The 20102-nt window shown below is 49.0% G+C and overlaps 1 protein-coding gene across 3 annotated transcripts; it reads right to left on the bottom strand.

Annotated features, from left to right (window-relative positions):
• Positions 1-1566: 1566 nt before the first annotated feature.
• Wnt5a (Wnt family member 5A) lies at positions 1567-20068 on the bottom strand. 3 transcript variants are annotated; one of them, XM_006981484.4, is made up of 5 exons: positions 19934-20068; positions 14056-14189; positions 12663-12913; positions 7739-8031; positions 1567-4476 (listed from the first exon to the last, which is right to left on the bottom strand). In XM_006981484.4, the coding sequence occupies exons 1-5, from the start codon at positions 19937-19939 to the stop codon at positions 4018-4020; spliced, it is 1143 nt and encodes a 380-aa protein (XP_006981546.1). In that variant the 5' UTR covers positions 19940-20068; the 3' UTR covers positions 1567-4017. The 3 variants fall into 3 exon arrangements, with proteins under 3 accessions (XP_006981546.1, XP_015855561.1, XP_042140437.1); XM_016000075.3 differs by lacking the exon at positions 19934-20068 and adding an exon at positions 14607-14749; XM_042284503.2 differs by lacking the exon at positions 19934-20068 and adding an exon at positions 14380-14574.
• Positions 20069-20102: the final 34 nt, after the last annotated feature.

Raw genomic sequence — 20102 nt, 5'->3', positions numbered from 1 at the left:
AAATGTTTCTGCAATTAAAAAAAAAAAACCCATTATCTTAACTTTCACAACATGGCATCTTGTTTACTAGTCCACAAAGAGAGGGAAGACTAGAAAATACTTTTCAAGAAAATAAATATTTTAAAGTATGCTTTACAGTAATAGTGCAGTGCTTTTGAGCTGGGCCTCCATGCTGATTTGCATTAAATATGCACTTGAAGTTACAAGCAACTTCACTGTTCCCATGCTCTGCTGATCCTTCAGTTTTTTATAGGTGATTTTCGCTAATGATCGCTTCAGTCAGTTAATACAGTTCTTGTCCACAGGTTGCATCATCCTGCTCTCAGGCCCTATCTGAAGGTTCCAGTGACTTGAATGATGTTGCAGCAAAACACATTGGAAATTGCTATTGGGGACAGTCTTCTGAGAAAGAATGTGGGCAGGCAGCTGCTGTCATAGGAAGGTCAAAATCCCAAAGAACCAGGACCAGAACAATGCAGCCTTGACCTGGAGCTCAGAACTGACCATTGTGAACATGGCTTTGTCTGCCACTGCCTGGGTATAAATGTTTCATTGATGTTCCTGGCCTGGGAAGGTCTTGAATGCTCTCCAGGATGGGAAGCAAAAGATGCTGACATTGCTACATTGAGTATATGTTTTAGCAATAAAGAACACTGGTCAGTATACAACTGAAGAAAAACGGAAACAGATGGGACTCCCAGAACCACAAGCCTTTGAATTGGCCCAGAAATGCTATTTTAAACACTCTATATGTTGGTCTACTGTTTTGTGTGTGTGGAATAATGCATTCTTGGTTTTCTTTAAAGGTTTCAATATGTTACAAGGTTATCCGGACAAGGGGAAGGAAGGGCAAAGGGCTAGCTAATGTGTCCGTCTGTGCAGGCCTGACCAGATTCTGGGATTCATTTCCAGAAAGCAGGAGGCCTCTTATTAATTGCACGCCACGCAAGGAAGCTTTAGTTCCCGTTCTCTGCAGCTTTTTTTTTTCCCACAAAAAAACTGTGTCCATTCAAATGGGGCACAGAGATGCCCACGTGGCCTCTGGTAAACTCAAAAAGAGAGACACAATAGTGGCAGTGGTACACAAGATACATACATAGAGATGCACAGACACGTGTGTGTGTGTGTGTGTGTGTGTGTGAGAGAGAGAGAGAGAGAGAGAGAGAGAGAGAGAGAGAGAGAGAGAGAGAGAGAGCTAAAAATCTGGTCATGGTTGAAAGCATGAGCTTTTTTGGTTCATCTCTGGGATGTTACAACAGCAACACACTCTAAAACAATTAAGTCGCACGCATAATGCCGAAGGAATGTGAGCGATCCCGTGACCAGCTTTACGCCATCTGCTTGATCCCCTTCTCGCTCTCTTTTTAAAGGAACATATATAGGAAAAGAGAATTCCATCTTTGTTCTGTTGCATATAGAGCTCTTTTGAAGCCTCCAAGTAGTTTGGCTTTTGGTAAAATTGTCCGCTCTTCTATTATTTGAACACACAGCAGCCCTAAGCTACCCCTGTGGCTTCTCCTAAAAACATTTCTCCACATGAATTAGCTGAAGGACAACTGAAACCTCTTACCAATATACAAGTAACGTTTTATTTTATATTCTATCTTCCATTGGCAGAGCCTTTTGATGTTTTTTTAAAACCAGTGAAATATACAAATCACACAAGACAGAAATATGTACATTAAAAGTACAGAATAAAGGCCATAGAGGATATACAAAATATCTGAATGACGCGTAGAATATCTTACATTAAATAGTTTTTTTTTAAAGCTAGGATTGTTAAACTCCACTCTGCTCATAAACATGAATCACTAAAAAAAGAACATAATCTGATTTAGCAAATATAAAAAGCATACTTCGTGGTTTTTGTAGAATAAAAACCAAAAAAGTGACATTTTAAACTAAATTAGTGCTTTTTTATTTCAAGATCGTTTGCTTGTGATTCACTGTAGCTGAGGGGAAATGAATATTTGGGGGCAATAAGTTAAGAGCCACAGGGCTGAGGTGACCTGAAGGCCACCAAGCCTATGAAGGGAGACATACATCTTTTCAAACCTTGAAAACCAGCTCAGGCCCCAACAACAGCACTGCAGATGCCGCTTTTGAAATAGAGGTGCCCTTATTTTAAAACATTGTTTAAACTAACTATCTATGTGGTGAGCCGATTTGCTGCAGGAACTCTGGTCAGTCCTCACTGAGAAATGAGTTAAGTAAATGGAGATGAGGCTGGCTCCGGGGTTCTGAGTGCCTCTCAAGGTCCGCCGCTATGACAGACCACAATGCCCTCCCCACAAAGAATACCAACGAGGGGGTGGAGAACAGGGGTGGGTGGGTGGGCAGGAAGCAGAATGGCCACCTTCTAACCAACATGCATCTCAGGACACCAGCCCTGAACGCTTCTGCAGAGTCTAGCTTGCTTCCTGGCATTTGTGGTAGGATCCCAGAGAGTTACATGCCAATGTCAAGACTCAAAATTTTGGAAAAAAAGAAATCCCAATTGGACTTCAGTGAAGGACAGTACTCCAGGCGGAGAGTAAGCCCAGAGCAAACTGTAACTCTAAATCACAGACTGCACTGAGATATAATTATATCTATATTTATATATGTATATTTATATATATATGTTATGTACAAAAGACTGAGATATCAGGTACCATTGAACCACTCCCCCCCCATAAATGCAACTGTTCAAGTACACTAGGAACAGTTTCGGCGTACACCTGCAGGATAATAGGAAAAGCACAAATGGATAGTCTAAATACAGGGTTATACCAGTCACAACACCTCTGTGGACTCCTTGGGCCAAGAAATATCAGCAAACCCATGAAGTGACTGTACCTCAAAAGAAAAGCTTTAGAGAAATGAAACAATCCCCCAAGAAGCCGTTTTTGAGCATAACTCCTCACGTACATTTCCCGCCCTGCAAGCAATGAGTATCCACGTAGCTGTCATTTGGAAGCATGGTCAGCATCACATAAGGGCACAGAGAGTCCAGAGAGGGCTTGGGGTCAAGTAGGAAGGTGGCTGCCACTTTCTCCTCAAAGAGCTATTCTGCCCTTCTGCAGTGCTCAACTCTGGGGGCTTCCCTCGTTGTCTGGGGAGTGGGTCTGCACATGGAATTCATGGGTAATTTTCATTTTTAAGACAGGAAGATGGCTTTCAAAATGAGACAGTTTTTGAGTCAAAATCCCTTCCCAGACATCAAGTCTGGTATTCGGAACCAGCTGGAGCTAACACTATAAGATTATGGCCTCAATATCGGAAATTTCAAGTTTTCTAATTTCTGGGGACATCCCCCACCACAAAGCCCACCAGCTCCCCAAGTTTCATGAACTGTTAGAAAAAAGGCACATCCATAATTGGAGTATCTGTAGGTGGGCTATAATAACATACATGCCATTCCTGTTTAGGAAGATACGAGATTCTTGTTCTTACATTCTAAAAGATAATTCTGAAAATACAAAAAGAGGGCTGCTAACCTCTGGAATGGGGGAGTGTCTCCTAGTCTGTATTTCTGCCATATATGTATATTTAATATACCTAGATTTTAAGATCTTTTGTCTTGTACCAGAGCATCTGCAATTCATTTGGGCCATAGGAACTGAATCATTCATGGGTCTTACCAGCCTCTTTCACCTGGGTACCACCTGTCCCACAGGACTCTATATTTGAGAAGAAAATGGTTCCTATACCTTCTAGATGTGAACCCCAACCATGCAGCTAATAGAATATGTGTTATTTCCCCTTTATCCTGTAGCATCAGAAGAAAGAAGTTTTTGTACTAACTTTGCAAAGATGCGTAAAATAAATATTTTTCTTGGTTTCCCCCGTTATTGCCAAATATTAATTATAATATTAATAATAAACCACAGAGTTCTCAGATGGTAACAGAAACAAAAAATATGGTTCCAGCTGCAATTCCTGGGGGGAAAAATAAAAAGAACCAGAATCACTGTACTTTCTATAAATAAATGGGTCCTGGGAATGGGGCTGAGGGATGGGCAGGCAGGCACACCACTATTTGCACACGAACTGATCCACGATCTCCGTGCACTTCTTGCACTTGACATAGCAGCACCAGTGAAACTTGCAATGGCAGCGTTCCGTCTGCACCGTCTTAAACTGGTCGTAACCGCGGCCGCAGCACATGAGCTCGCAGCCGTCCATGCCCTCGGAGGTCTTGTTGCACAGGCGGCCCTGCGTGCCCAGCGAGCCGGTGCTCTCGTTGCGCACACAGTAGTCCGGGCTCGGGTCGATGTAGACCAGGTCCTGCGTGGTCGGGGAGTTGAAGCGGCTGTTGACCTGGACCAGCTTGCCCCGGCTGTTGAGTCTCATGGCGGCCGCGCCGTCATACTTCTCCTTGAGGGCATCGCCCACCTTTCGGAAGTCCGCCAGCTGCAGCCAGCACGTCTTGAGGCTACACGAGCCAGACACTCCATGGCACTTGCAGGCTACGTCGGCCAGGTTGTATACTGTCTGCAGGAGGAAAGGCGGGAGGTTACGGTGCAAATTCTTGGAGGAGCTGAGCGAGACGCGGGCATGAGCGTGGTGAACAAAGCTGTTCTCCGCTTTCTAGGGGCAGCCATGTCTGAATCAAGGGTTGTGTTACTTCTTCATCCGCTACCGCTAGAAATATTGTTACCTACTCTGAAAACGCTCCAACTCTTTAGTTTTCGTCATTCCATCTACAACTATCGAATTCAAATGGCAACAGGAAAAAAAAAAAAAAACAATATTCCAAATGGCCGCCACTTGTGCAGAGCAATGTCACCAGTACTGTGTGAACTCCATTTCTTGCCTGTCCTCCCTGAATGCGGGCCCACATCCAAGCCTCTGAAAGATGTGCTGTTATCCTTCTATTCACAGAGAAGGGAAGAGAGGCCTAGAGAGACGAGCTCCTATCCAATCACTGGGAAGCAGAGAGTGCCTGGATTTGAATCCAGACAGTAGGCCCACATTTAATGACCAGGTAAGTGCTGAGGTAGGAACGGATCCATCCCTAGAGGGACCAGAGTTCCGGTCTCCACCCATCCTACCCTATTCCTGTGTCTTTCCACTGTCGGAACAGCCCTGACACCTGCGATCTCATCCAGTCACACTAGCAGCTCTGTAGCAGATAACAGCACAGTGACCTCTCAAGGGTAGGTGTTTCACACAGGTCACACAGCCAGGTGTAGGGGAACTTGGTCTGGGTCTCAGTCATGCTCACTGCTCTTCACGTTATAGTCCCTCCTCTGCCCTGTCCCACACTAGGTCTCAAGGACAGCCTTGCAGCCACGGACATAGGATGTCTGATTTTGCCCTTGAACTCAGGCAACCGGCTGTCCCTTCTAAGACCGTTTGTCACCTGTGGATGATACCAACCTCCTAGCACAGTTAGGAAGTTAAAACTGAGGAAGGGAAGGAAGCACTTGGCACTCCAAACCCACTCAGTAAATCTGGTCGTTGTCCAGGGTGATGGGGCCATGGCCCTGGGTTTTTGCCCAGTCACCTCGGGCCTCCCAAGAGCAGTGCTCAGAGGTCTGGCCCCACAACACTGTGCCCAGCACTCTGGGAGGTGGTGGTTGCCTATTTATAGTCCTGACTGCCCACAGTCCCTCATGCCAGCAACCTTCCAGAGTCATCATGGTGTGGCAGTGCTGGCCAGGGCCTGTCCAGAACCCGGAGCTACTTCTGCCCAAACAACCACCACCTTCCTCCTCCAAGGATTCACAAGGACTTGCTTTTAACAGGGGTCACAGTATATTATCATGCCACAAAGACTTTCAGCCTGAGAAAAGTTTTGTAAATATATTTAACCTTTGCTACCTTTTAAGGAAAACCAAAAGCTAATGCCCTAAAGAAATTTTAATATGATTTCCTGGCATAGTGGACAACTTTCAAAGGTACCCAACCCCCCAACTTAGAGAAGAGCTGGTTCCTGTGTCACCTTACTGACCAAAATCCTGCCTTTAGCTCATCATTCCCATGATACAACACAACCAAATAAACGTCACACTTCAAAATTCGACAGTATCAAAGTATCAATATCAAGGGCAACAAAAATAACAAAGACACTTCTCAACTTCTCCAGGTCCCTCTTGCCACTTGGAAATGCTTGACCCTCTCCTGTGAGTGGACAAGCCCTTCAGGATTTCTTTCTAGGAAAGAAGTGATAAGGATGTCCTAAGATGGCCTGGGACATTTCTGGTAGAGAGAGGAACAGTCTCTAAGGTAGAAGGCCTGAGCAAGTACACGCTGTACTTTTTCTGTGGCAATTACCTGTCCCCTCAGGGAAGCATAAGCAAAAACTGCATTGCATTTAGTCCTTACCTGTCACCCTCAACTGTTTACCATCCACTTTGAGAGGAAGTTAGCTGGAATTATCTACACAATCTTTGACTTTCTCTAGGTCCTATTATTCTGTAATGTTTAATAATTAACTTATCATTTATCAAGTACTGACTACTGACTGACACTAAGCTAAAATCTGAGACTGAACCAAAGGAAACATTGTTGTAGGCTGGATTTCCGATGGTGTACCCTAATACCTGAAGTCATCACCATGGCCACGGGAAGAAGTGGAAACGTGCAAACTGAGGTTCAGAAACTAAGAGAGACGGACCTGATTTTAGGCCAGCATCTCCAGGAGCTCTTCAGCCCTAAGCCCTGATGAATGCGTTTAAAGCAAGTTAACCGAGGTTTCTAACAGAGATCCACTGATTGCCTTACACAGCCACTAAGTGGTCCTCTTTGGCCTCAGTTTCCCAATCTGTGAGATGAGGGTGTGGGGGCAGAGAGTTCTAAAGCTCCTTCCAGTCCTCAGGTCTACTCTGTGATTATCTTCCTCTTTCCTCACCCCAAAATACAGAAGAGTGAAATCTGTGACCAGAAAGTTCCTGGCACCTACCTTGGGTTCTATGAAAAAAAAAATAATGGCCCTGGTTTTCAATGCTGCCAAAGTTAAGAAACATTTTCACCCCTTCATTTTAAAGCAGCCATAAAGTGCCATGTGTTTAACCGCAGGGAAAAAAAGGGTCTTTTTAAAAATATCTTGGAGTAGCTTTTCATATCCCCACCAGGGGAAGGAAAGAGCGGGAACAGGGGTCTCAGGGGGGCTGGGGGCAGATTGTCCATACCTCTTCTCTCCAAAGCCACCCTGGACTCAGACTCAAGCAATGACAGCTACTAAGACTTCTGTCTTTTCCCTAACAAAAGCCCTTTGGAAAAACTCTCAGCCCATCAGATCTGCTATATCCACAAGGTGGTCAGGGAGGAAAAAAAAAGAGGGTCCAAAGCTGGGGACAGGCCTTGCTCAGTGGAGCACCTAATGCTTTCCCTAACTCAAACCCAGCAGCCACAAAGGGGTGAGCTCTAGTACCCATTGGTGGGGGCCAGCTACAAAGGTACACAACACACTTCTCAGAAAACAGCTGAAGCTCCTGGTCCCAGGGCCCATTAATGGAACCATTCAGGCCCCTGGAGGGGGAGGCCTTTCTGGAATGTGCACCTCTCTCCAAGGAGGCCCACAAGGAAGGAACTGACTCAAGGAAAAACAAAGAGGCCGAGAGAACTAGGCAGAGGAAGATACAGGAGGCCAAGCATGCACAGAGACCCAAACAAGGTGTGAGTATCTAGGAGAGACCGGAGCTGAGTGATGGTGACAAGAGGGTCCAGCTCCTGTGCACGCATGCACAAGGGGAGGAAGGGTGGCGGGGGTGGGGGGGTGGGGGGGTGGGGGGGTGGGCATGGTACTCACCCTACGGCCTGCTTCATTGTTGTGCAGGTTCATGAGAATACGCGCACTCTCGTAGGAGCCCTTGGCATGGATTCGTTCCCGTTCCCGTGCATCCACGAACTCCTTGGCAAAGCGGTAGCCATAGTCGATGTTGTCCCCACAGCCGCCCCACAGCCAGTCCCGAGGCAGGTCCTTGGGGCGTGCAGCGCGGCTGCAGCCACAGGTGGACAGCTCGCCCTCGCGGCATGCACGGCTCATGGCATTCACCACCCCAGCTGCGCTCACCGCGTATGTGAAGGCTGTCTCTCGGCTGCCTGCAGGAGAGGATGGGGGTCACTAGATTGCCTGCCCCATGCAGATGCCTAGATCTTGCTCTGTGTGGGGGGAGGGCGAGGGTTGGCTCTAAGGCCTCCAACACACTGGCTTATGCTGCTGGAGAAGGTTGAGAGAGTCCAACACACACCAATCCTTGGGGAGGTGGGGGCCCCCAGAACACAAGGCCTTGGACCCAATTGTGGAGCTAGGGGAAACCACTTGTCAAAACACAGGCTCAACACAGTTCTCAGGCCCACTGAAGGCAGGAAAAATCCTGATAACAGACCTCTAGAGAGAGAAGAGGGAGCCCCAACACATAGCGAACCTGGATTATTTGGTATAGGAGAGAGGGCACCCTAACATGCCTGAGCTGCTACTGGAGCAAACAGGCAGTGGATAAACCTCAGGCTGACTCTGCACACTGGACCCCACCCTGAAACACACACCCAGGCCCTGGGCCCACCTTGAGGCAATTGCAGAAGGATGGGATCCGGTCACACACAGAATCGACAACTAACAAAGGAGACACGGATACCTGCATCTACTGGGACATTTCAGAGCCTAGTCAGGACTTCAACACTACAGGATTGATTTTCACTAAACCCTTTTGAAGATATTCAAAACGTCTTATTTCCCAAAAATGCACATGAAAGAAGCCATTGAAGGAAAGCTCAGAACTGGGCTAGACTTCTTTACCCTTGTTCTAACGTTGATATTATTTTCGTCTTGAACAGAACAGCACTTGCTGGGCTTAGATGCTTCTGCACATCTCACGTCCCCATGCTCCCTCTGCCAGACAGTGCCTGGGGGGTCACAGTTAGTTTTCACCTGGCACCCTCCCTCTGGAGCAATAACCTCTCCTCCACTGCACCAGCCTCTGGGCTCTTCACTCTACCATCCCCACACTGCTCTAAACCTGCCCTGAAATCTCTCATTTGAGAAGGAGTGGTTAAAACAGCCTCCTGGTTGGCCTTGGTACCACATCTACTACCAATCCCTCACCCCCTGACTCTCCTGCCCTCTATCCCTACCCATACATAGCCTTTGCCTGGGACAAGAAGAAAGGAAAGCAAACAGACTTGGGGGAAATGGGGGTGGGAAGTAGAAAGTGTTCTTCCCTCAAACTGGTCAAGATGATCTCCCCATAAAAACACTCATAGGAGCCCTGTTAGCAGAGACTAGCTTAAGTTCAACTTGCATACAGAGAAGTTTCTACATGTAACAAGAAGCAACTTGATAAACAACCACACTGGGAGAGAGAAAGGATTAGCAGTCTGCCCCCTGGATGAAGCTAGGCCTGGGTATGGGAGAAAGATGGGGCCTCCCTTTCACAATCTAGTGTGAAACAAGGGTATTGAAATTGATGCCCAGGAAATGAAGGTCCCTTCTGATGCTCAACCCCCTGCAGCAGACTGGGTTTCTCATCCATTTAGAAAGCTTGCTAGCCATCTTTGCTGAGCAGGGGCCCCACAAAGACAGCAGATCTCAGCAGGACCCAGCCAGCCCCAGGGAGAAGGAAGGTCTGTCCAGGATGGTCCCGCTGACCCTGGTGCCTACCTTCTCCCCAGAAAAGCTGTGTCCCACAGCTCACTGGGACCATTTGTGATCCCCAGGACGGACCATGACTTCAACTCACACAGACTCTCCCCTCCTGCACTTAAAAGATGAATAACTTCAGGAGAGTGCTGGTAGTGGACAGGAGGGTCCATCCAGAAAGTTCCAGTGGGGCTTTACATCTGTCTAGTTCAAATTAGACAGCAGCATATACAGGGGAGTGGAAATAAATGAGGAGGGCAGACAGGTTGGAGGGAGTCGTTTGAAGATTAACACTGATAAAACAGAAAATGCTGCGGCCTGCGCAGGAGAGCTGTAGAATAAAAGTACCTTGGAGGGAGGAGGACAAGGAGATAAAATGACCCTCTGAGGACAGAGGGGGATGAGACACTGTCCTTTGAGTACACAGAGCATAAACGGGCTTCTGTACAACACACAAATCACCCAAGCTTTTTTTTCATAGGTCTAGCTCGATCACGTCCATTTTCATCCAGAATACAAAACCTGGTGGGAATCTCTACGCTGATTGTTGACTGTGGAAAAACATCAGTTTAAAAAGTGCTGTTTGGCTGGCAGCCTGGCCATCTCTCTAGTCATCCTGCTTGCTCATTCGGTTGGATCTCCCTCTGCATGAAATCTATTCTGACTTGGATCCTCACATCCCTTAAAAATGGTGCCTTCCCCGACATCTTTTCACAGTGTAGAAACAAAGACAAGAGAGAGACAAAAGCCGGAAGGAAAAGGGGAATGCGATGAAAAATGAGAACGTTTCCAAAATGAAGCCTGGGCCCTTCGGGAGGCAACTGTGCACACTGCCTCCAGGGCAACTGGCACCTTTAGAAAAATGAGCCCAGAAAGGGGTCAGAGGCAGCAGGAGGAGCTTCCCAGACACTGGCCCCTCACAGGGTCACATTCTCACAGACAAGGGGTATTCTCCACATCCCTGAGGAACTGGGGGTTTGGGAGTGATGTGGGCACACCTTGGGCACCAAAGGTGTTCTCAGCTGTCCCTAAGCTCTCACTGACTTCAAGCAAAGCCTGAGTTAGGAAAAAGAAGATAAAGACATTTTTCCATTCTTGGAGTTCAGTCCCTGTTCCTTCTCATCCACAAAATCCATTCTAATTTTCCTGCTCTCCTTCTCTTGTTTCAAATAATTAAGAAAAAAAGGCCCATCTAATCTTCCAGATGGCTTTCTGCTCTAGGACAAGCAGGTACTTGGGGACCTCTGGCCAGTGAGGATGCAGCCTGTGTTTCCTGGGGCATCAGATGATTTACCCATAGCACCAGTCACTCCCTGCCCCTCTGAGAGGATGGGACTCACACAAGACCCACCACCCAGTCCCCACACCAAGTACCACAAGGCCAAGGACTGAAAGAAAGGGGTACTGGCAAGGGACAATTAAACGCAGGCATTTGGGTATTGGCCTTGAGGAGACAAGCACTTTGAATCTTGGGCCACATTTAAAATGAGTCTCCAACAGAACTTAGCTCATCAAATAAGAGCTTATTCAGTCCACTCTGGCCCAGAGCAGGCCACGTGTTGAGGATGAGGAGAGGATGCTAAACCAAAGCTGTTTGCAAGTGAACACGGAGCAGAGAGCACTTCCTATTGCCATCTCCCTCTGGCTCTTTCTAGTTCCTGTCCCTTCAAGAAAGCAGTGGCACCACAGTTTAAAAGGCGGTTGCATATGAGAGGGATAGCTGAAACTTGACATTTTGACGGAGTTTGGAAAGAGGTTTTTAGCTCATTTCTTATAGTATCAGAAAGTAGAAATCAGTCTGCACCATATCTCCATGTGTCTACCTTAAGACAGCCTATATCCAGGGACCATGCCTGCTCCCCCAGGCTTAGCTACTCCAGTCGGACCCCAGGATATACATTAGCACATTTTAATCATTGACAGAGAGGACAAAGCCCCATGAACCCTGCAGGCTGGGCTACAGGCTGTTCTCCCACTGGATTAGAGGAGTGGCTTCCAAATCCGTGTTATTTTCGTTTATGAAGTCCCTTGGCTCGGGCGTCCACTGACACCTCTTTTTTGTTCTCAATGAATGCACTTTTCAGGGTTTTCTTTCAAAAGTATTTTATCCATCTGTGATGGATATTAAGCCAACTTTTTATCTCCGGTCAGTATAAACAGTTAATTGCCTTTGATAAATTGCTTCTTACTTTTGGAGTCACTGCAGTCATATTAATTATAAAGGCTTGTTTGCATAAAACTAAGGAGACCTAAAACATTCACACTAGAAAACACACAGGGCCCATCTGTCAAGGAGGATTCTAGACTATTGCAGAAAACCACAGACAAACTGAGTTTTCTTTTCTTTTCTTTTCTTTTTTTCTTTTTATTCCTTTTGGTCAAATTTAAATGCTGTCTCCTCCCTGAACGGATCAACAAATTCAACAACATAGTTAACATTAAAACTCAAGCTGTAATCAAGACACTTAAAACTGTTATTTCCAAGTTTCTGGGCTGAAAGCTCAAATGTGTATTTTTCTGCCGATTGTCGAAAATCACACACATAAATTGTATCACTTCTTATTAAAATTCTTTCTGGGACTAAAAATAAAGCTTTTAACTTTATATATCTCTGTAGCCTCAGGAAACGTCTATATTAGGAAAATTAAAACCTTACTGCCGGCATTGCCAGTGTTCTGAAAGATGACAACTTGAGCTATTTGGATTGTGCTTAAGACACTGCTAACCAACCCAAGAGCCTTTGGATTTAAGAGGATTTCAATGGCTCAGTTTCCCCAACCCCTCTACTTTTGATAATTCAAATCAAGCATCCTGCTTCCATTTTAAATAAAATGCATCTTACAAAACAAAATGAAGTGTTGCAGGGAAAGGCGGTTCTGTGGTGTCCTCCTCCTGAACTGGTTCAAGAAGTTTAGGAACTAAGAGTCTCTTAAGAGGTGGGATCAGACTTAATTTTGTTCTGGCTAATGACAAAAACCCTGAAGCCATCACCCAAGCTGTACAGTGGACACCCACCCCACGGAGCACCCGAGCGAACATAACGGTGGAGGGGTGGAGGGCAGGGCCCATGAGCCCCTCACTGCTGCTTTCTTACCGATCTGCATCACCCTGCCAAAGACAGAGGTGTTGTCCACTGTGCTGCAGTTCCATCTGCGGTGCCGAAACTGGTACTGACACTCTTTAATGCCTGTCTTCGCCCCCTCTCCGATGTACTGCATGTGATCCTGATACAAGTGGCAGAGCTTCTTCTGCCCTTGGGAAAGTCCCGCCAGTTGGCTGCAGAGAGGCTGTGCGCCGATGATGTAGACCTCCGACATCTGAACGGGGTTATTCATACCTAGCGACCTGCAAAGGGGAGGGGGAGATGTGCGTTCAAGATTTACGTGAACTCTGGAGGTAGCAGCCCCCCCCCCTTCCCCAAAAGCACGTCAGCAATACGGGCTTGAAGCATACAGATGCCTTTTCTCTCCTGTTGGTCTGCATGACAAAGTATGAGAAGGGCTTCATAAAACTCCTCTGTTGAAACTCTACTAAGAAAACAGAGGTATTGTGTAGTCCCTACCGGGCCATCTGGCTCCCTCAGTTAGTGTGTTCACTGTTCCTTGCCGGTCACCACATCTCTGAACCAATATTTCTGAGATTCACCCAGAAAAGAGGGGGAAATGGAGGTTTTTCAGAGACCGATCACTGACTTTAGAGAAAGTGACTCGGTACTCACAAAGTGGATGGATCTGCCTTAAAAATAACAGGAACATCAAAAGTGGAGAGATAGCACCTTCTGATGAATGGAAGAACAGAGGGGTGTCTATACAGGCTGAAGAAAATCACCCATGTTAAAACAGAAAATCCAGTGTCCAGAAGTCACATCTGACAGTCAGAAAAATGCTATTGCTTCACCAGAGAGGAATATCCAGAGAGCCGCCATCACATACAATACTCTGGGTATTTTGCAATCCAGAGAGAAACCCTCATTTAGGGACATCTGACTACTTCAAGTTCATCTCCTTCTGATCAAATTTCAAGTGCAAACACGTCCCTACTTGGGGTTTAGCTGTCTCCTAAGACTCTACTACTTCAGACACTGTGGATTAATAACCTCCAATGACAGAAAAATAAAGGGGAAATTCATTTTTTAAATTTTACCTAGAGGTGGAAAAAAAAGTCAATTTTATAGATAGGCTTACAATTATTAGAAATGTATTTTCTTTTTTTTTTTTTACATGAGGTACTGCAACCGCACGGCTCAATAAGGGACTCATAGAAAAAAAGTTGAGATTTATAGATTCGGGTTTCTCCTGTGTAACTGAGTATATGATTTACAAAATTAGCAGGTAACAAGAAAATTCGGATTTAAAAGGCACATAGAACATATACGCATCTATATTAGATAAATGTACCCATGCTCATGCTCCAACTTTCAACACTGTATCATAATGCAAGTGTACTTTTAAAAACGGAAAGAGTAGGCACACACAGAATCAACTTACCACCAAGAATTAGCTTCTATTACAACCTGGGCGAAGGAGAAAAATGTGGCCAAAGCCATTAGGAAGAACTTGGAAGACATCGCACCTCCAGCGGTCCCCAAAGCTACTCCCGGGCTTAATATTCCAATGGACTTCTGGAGAGGGAAGAAAGGAGCAGATGTTTATTGCCTTCAGATAGTTTTCAAGCACACAAGTTTAAACAACGGAAACATCCGAGGTCTCTCAAGTTTACAATTGAGTGACTGCGCCTCTCCTCCGTGAGCTTTTTGATGGCAAGATATAGGCAGTTTCTTTTTCTAAATTAATCCACCCACGCAACCTCACCAGGAAATCTTATTTCGCTGGGATCCTGCGCGCGGGGCACGCCAGCGATTACAAACATGTCTCAATGCTGTTGAGTCAAAGCCTGGGTGCCAGGCTTCCAGCGACTTCCAGTCCCGCGCGCGCGCGCACACACACACACCCACGCTTCCCTCTAGTTTCCCGCTGCGCTCGGTCCCTCCTCGGGAATTCACTCGGGAACCCGCCACCACCCTCGTCCTCTCCCGGACCTGGGCTGAAGCAACAAGTGGAGCCAGAATTAATTCCATGGGCGAGAGGAGAGCGAAGGCGAGTGGAGCGCACTGCCGGAGGCTGCCGAGGAGGCGGGGTGGCCGGCGCGGGGGTGGGGGTGGGGGCAGGACGCGGGAGGGAAGGGCAGGGGGTGGGGGCGAGGCCCCAGGGACCAGTGCGCGCGCGAGTGCCCAGCTGGGAAATGCAGCTCCGAATTAACATCGTCTGTTTCATAATCAGTTTACGGGGCCGATTTTGGGAAAGCCACTTCCAGATGGGGAAGAGCAGCCTGGGTTTCCTTTAGGATCTGCTTCAGCTAGTTTGGGGCGGGGAGTAGATGGGGCCAGGGGTAAGGGATAATGAATGGGAAGAGAGGTCGCTCCCCACCCAGAGAACCCGGAAAACCTGCCCCCTCCTGCCAGTGGCCTCCTCTCAGTCGGAGAGGAGGAACAGGTCTCGGTGAAAGAAGGGTCCGCCTTCGGTTCTTTTAGGAGTGGATCTTTCCCCTGCCCTGCCCTGCCCTCGGACCCATTATTCTGACGTTTCACTCTCCCTCTGGCCCCCACGTCAAGCAGCTGCTGTTGAGGGCGGGGGCACAGAGGGCCTGGTGTGTCTCTTGGAGTTGTCCCCCATGTTTCCATCGCATCACTGTGAGCCTGTGGCTTGAAGAACACCCTGCCTCCAGCCTAGCCTCTCTGACCCAAGTCGGACTCAGTTCATTTAGTTCCAAAAGGCTGGCAAACCGGCCGAGGAGACAGGTTCCCCAGGGGAGCCGGAGTTGCATAAGCTCCGAAGTATCAGCGGTGTCCCTGGCTTCCAGGGTGCCGGGAGCCGGGCCGGCGGAGAACGTTCCCTTCCTGAAGATATTCGGGGGCAGAAAGTTCTGTTGCTGTTCCCACTGGTGACTTTTCCACCTGCAGGCGGCGGCGGAGAGAGGAGAGTGTGGGTAGGAGGAGCAGGTTTCCAACGTCCCCTTTCACATCTCTGATAAGTGTAACTCTGTGATGCCCGCAGTCCCCGAGGGAGCCCCTTCCTTTGGAAAGGCAAGAAAGGTGAACTTCCTCCAGGCGATAGAAGGGCCCTGCCGAGGCCAGCTCCGTAAAACGGATGAAGGGGGCCCTGTCGGCAGTAGAAACACTAAAGGCCCCTGGAGCACGCGGTAGCTTTCCCTTGCGAGCCACCCCTTTGGCTTGGACACCTCCGGGCTCCTGGTAGAGGAAATGCTTATGTGCTTCCCAGCGCCGGCTAATCAGTGCTCCCCGCCGCGGCCCGGTCGTCCCCAAAGCACCGCAAAGCTGGGGGCGCGTCCTGGAGAATGGAAATCTGGAGTTTCCCCAGTCTCGGAGAGAGAAGGTTCAGTCTCCTTCCCTACCCCCGCCTGAAGTGTCAAGTTTCCTCCAGGGGAGGGGTGGGCTTCAGGGTCTGTCTTTGCGCGCGGCCCAGGCTGCAAAGGCGAGAGTGGATGCTGAAACCATTCTCCAGAGTACGCGCGCGCGCGCGCGCGCGCACGCACACACACACACACACACACACACACACACACACACACACACACACTCGTGCACACACACACTCGTGCACACTTACACACATGCGTTCATAGACATACACGTTCCGAAGGGCTCCAGCTCTCAGATCGCGGCGGCCTCACTTACTTTTGGAGCTTCACAGCGGGCGGGGAGCGCGGGGCGGGGCGCGGGTGGTGGAGAAATTGATAACAGATTCGGCGGATTACAGGGAATCTCTTTGTTAGAGCCGAAACCACACAAACCGAACCTTCTCCCGGCCCGACGCCCCGGGGCAAATCCACCAGTTCCCAGAACCCCCGCCAACTGCGAGTGGAGCCACCCAGTTTCCTTAACTCGGATCTCCTGGGCCCCAGAGTAGGGGTGTCCCAAGGAGGTCGCCAGGAGAGCCCAGAGCAGTGTCTGCCTTGGACCCCCCTGCACTTGCCTGGAAACACCTCGATTTTCTTCCCTCTCCACTCTGTCGCGGCCCCACAAATTTGAGCGATTCAAGGAACTCACAGCGAACTAATTCGAACACCTCCACTTTAGAGGGTAAAACATCCGTCCGGGTGGGTTTATCAGAGATAGGAAACGAAGAAGATAGCGTGAAAGGAGAACTTTTGTGAGATTGCCGCAGCAAGGCTAAAACAAAAGTTCTGATCAAAGTTATCCAGAGAACGAGCCAAATGTTTTCCAACAGGGGCCCGAGAAAGCAGACTGAGAAGCCGGAGCATCAGTCCTCGTGGGCGTGCAGAGGAGGCTGCAGGCTTTTAAGAGGTGCAGCGCAGGGGTGAGTGAGGTAAAAGAAAGGCGTCCACCCGGTCCCGAAGCCAGGGCAGCTGGATCTAGATGATGCTGCTTCCCCAAAAGCGAACCCCAAAGCCTTCAGGATGTACTAGATCAAAGATACAGACGGTGCCGACACCAAGCAGAGGGAAGTTGGTGGGGAAAGAGGACTTCCTCGGTCTAGAGAGCTACTGGAGGAGCGCAAGAGTCCAGTAACCAAGTGCAAAGACAGGCGGTCCCTTAAGGACGAACACTAAAGAGGCTAGGCAGAGTCTCTTCCCCTACCTCACTGTTTGGTCATTGCCTTCTGCTAGATTCTACATTTAGGGCCCACGTCTGGGAGTGGAAATGATGAGATATGCCAACTAGGCGGAAGAAGAGAGTGACCCAGGCTGCCGGTGGCGAAAAGGAAGATGGGAAACTCCCAGAAGATCTCCGTTCTTGAAGAGGTGGAAACTGAACTGTGCTCCCCAGTCTGCTCTTTCTCTGAAGCAAGAAGAGAGATGGAGAAACTTGCGGGGAGGAAATTCATTTACAGACGCAAATTTGGTTCCTCGACTTCGGGCGGAGAGAAGACCCTGAAGAATGACCAGTAGGGGTCTACTTAAGGGGGAGTAGACAAAGGAAGGGTCGCTCCCCACCTCGCCGGCCTGGGCGCAGCTGAGCTAGAGCTGCCCTACACGGAGAATAAGTGACCACAGCACTGTGTGTACATGTGTATGCACACATGCAGCAGGAAATAAGAGCCAGTGATAGAAGCCGGAGGTTGTCTGGAGCTGCTGTTAGGGCAAGGAATCTGAATAGTTCCAGAGCGACCCAGACTGGCTAGGAGGTCAGTGAACAGTGATCATATAGAAGAACACTCTAGCTTGATTCTCCTCCATCCCTGAGCCTCAGCGACGCACTCCAGGGCTCTTCAGGACCAACCCACAATTAATTACCTCTCCTAACTCAGCAGGGACTCTTCTGTCCAAACCTGAGTTGAGTATCCGCCAGAGAGTGAGAAATGAAAGATCAGTTCAATCCCCAGTCTTTACAGGGATATTTTTAAATAGACGAAGACGAAGTCACTGTTTTTTTATATACTTAGAATCAAGGCTAAGAGAGGGACAGGAACACGTATCCAAGACCACAAGGAGAATTGGTGAAACAACCAAGGCCACACCCGAGGCCTCCGACGGTGACACTCCCTCCCCAGTGACCAGAAAGGGCAGGAGTCCTTTGTCCAATTGCCCGAGACCCCTTTGCTGGGTTACACCTATGGCCCTTCCTATTCACAGCTCTGAGCGACACAAATTGTCCCTTGGCGGAGGTCTCCGAGGGGCCTTGATGGGTGAGAGGGATCGAGTGGTCGCCAGGGAAGGATGCAAACTGAAGGAATGGAACCCTGAGGCGCCCTACTTCCGGATGGCCAACAGGGGGCAGCCGGCACCGCGCGGTCGGTTAGAAAAGGCCGGGTTAGGGCTCCGAGTTTTGCGGGCGCAGAGTGCACCCCCCATGCACAGGAACTCTCGGGAGGGGAAGATCGGGGGCTTGGGCTGGGCCTCCTCCGAAGGATCTTGAGCCGAACCCCAGAGAAGAAGACAAAAGCCAACCTGTCCAAGACTTTAGAACTGATCTCCAACCCCCGCACCCCTAAAAGCAGAGCAAGGGTCCCCACACGTCCACACATAACCCTACTTTCCATTACTCGCCAGTTGCTGGGTACTCACGACATTTGCCTCCTCCGCCCCTCACTGCCCCCCAAAATCTCCCCTGCTGGAATCTGACTAGGACAGCGGCGGATGTGCTAATATCAGCCGGAGGGCAAAGGCTGAGGAGTTGCGACCTCACCAGAGGGCCCAAGTTATTTCTCAAGAGCGAGTTGTCCTTTTAAGTACGACCGGGGAGCAGTGGCTGGGACAGGGCATGGAGAGTGAAACAGGGCCTCGGAGCACACCGCGTTTAAAACCCTTTCTTTGAGGGAAGAAGGCTACTTGCTTTTAGGAAGCATCTTCGTTCTGATTTTCATCTTATTCTCTAGAAAGCTGGAAACGAGAGATACGGAGTATAAATGGAGATTGTTATTGAGACGTGGAGGGCAGACAGAGGAAAAGTTGTTTGGAAAATTGCTAGTTATATTCCAAGACGAAACGTTAACTTTTTTGTAAAAGTGAACTCTCGGTGACCCTCGGAGTGTGTGACTCGGCTTTAACATACAACTGACAATTAAAACAAACACGAGTTCACAAACTAGCCCCCGCCCGCTCTCGCAACGCAGAGGCCCTAGAGTCTCTAAAGCTCTAGGCAGACTCCGCTGGGGGGGGGGGGGCGGTTAGGATTAAAGCCACTAGGACCACTACTCCCCGCCCCCACGGCTGCAGTAAAGGGCCGGAGCTCACCCAGAGGCCGCTAATAATGCTAATAACGCGACCTGGCTCCCCGCGCGGGGTGCGCGCTGGCCCCCCGCCAGGCACTCTTAAAGGCACAGGGGCCTGGACCGCTCGGGTTACTCGACCTGGACAGCCGGGAACCCAGCCCCGGTCGGAGGTTGGGGGTGGGGAGTGCATTGCTCGGGGGTAGGTGGCTCCTAGTTTCCCTAGTCTCAAAGCCGTTTCTCCTAACCCAGGTGTCCTCTTGACCCTCAGTTCTCCAGCCACACAGTCTCCTCGTGCCCGTGAAGCGAACGTTTGAGAAATATTTGATGAATCGAATCATTATCCTGTTGCTAAAATATACATGGTAAACTACACTCCAGGTTCTCGGGATAAAAAGGAACGCCGTCTATGACCCCCACTGTTTTTCCTGCCCTCGCTCTTCTCCATAGATGAAAAGGTTTGAAGAATAGCCAGTGTGAAAAGTCTCCAAGGACGCAGAGGCAGTGTCCCCAAGGCAAGGGACGAAGAGATAGGAGTCCCGGCCAGCGACAGTAGGGTTTAGCTCTCTCTAGGCAGTCGGAGAAATGGAGGGGATGGGAATAAATGGACAGAGTTCAGTTAACTTAAAAAAAAAAAAAAAAAAGTAGCGAGCGTCGGTGCGCACAGAACACTTACCTTCATGGCGAGGGGGAGGGGGCGCGGGGAGGAAGTCGCCACCCGAGCGAAGGCGGCCGAGGAATCCAAGCGAAGCCGCCGGGTTAAGCCTGGGGGGACGATCCAGAACAGGGCTGTGGAGTCCTCCTGGGCGCGTCGGGTGGGCGCAGCGACCCGGAGCAGAAGCGAG

The sequence above is a fragment of the Peromyscus maniculatus genome, chromosome 9 (genome assembly GCF_049852395.1).
Source record: "Peromyscus maniculatus bairdii isolate BWxNUB_F1_BW_parent chromosome 9, HU_Pman_BW_mat_3.1, whole genome shotgun sequence".
In the NCBI taxonomy this organism is placed as follows: Eukaryota; Metazoa; Chordata; class Mammalia; order Rodentia; family Cricetidae; genus Peromyscus; species Peromyscus maniculatus.
This window is presented reverse-complemented; position numbering and strand designations above follow the sequence as displayed.

What these genes read in the sequence shown, in the direction of transcription:
- Wnt5a (XM_016000075.3), bottom strand. Translation starts at nt 14,645, where the DNA reads ATGGAATTAATTCTGGCTCCACTTGTTGCTTCAGCCCAG. An exon ending in ATAGAAGCTAATTCTTGGTG is followed by an intron (nt 12,914 to 14,055) that starts GTAAGTTGATTC and finishes TCCCCTTTGCAG; the next exon opens with GTCGCTAGGTATGAATAACC. An exon ending in TGGCAGGGTGATGCAGATCG is followed by an intron (nt 8,032 to 12,662) that starts GTAAGAAAGCAG and finishes CCTCTCCTGCAG; the next exon opens with GCAGCCGAGAGACAGCCTTC.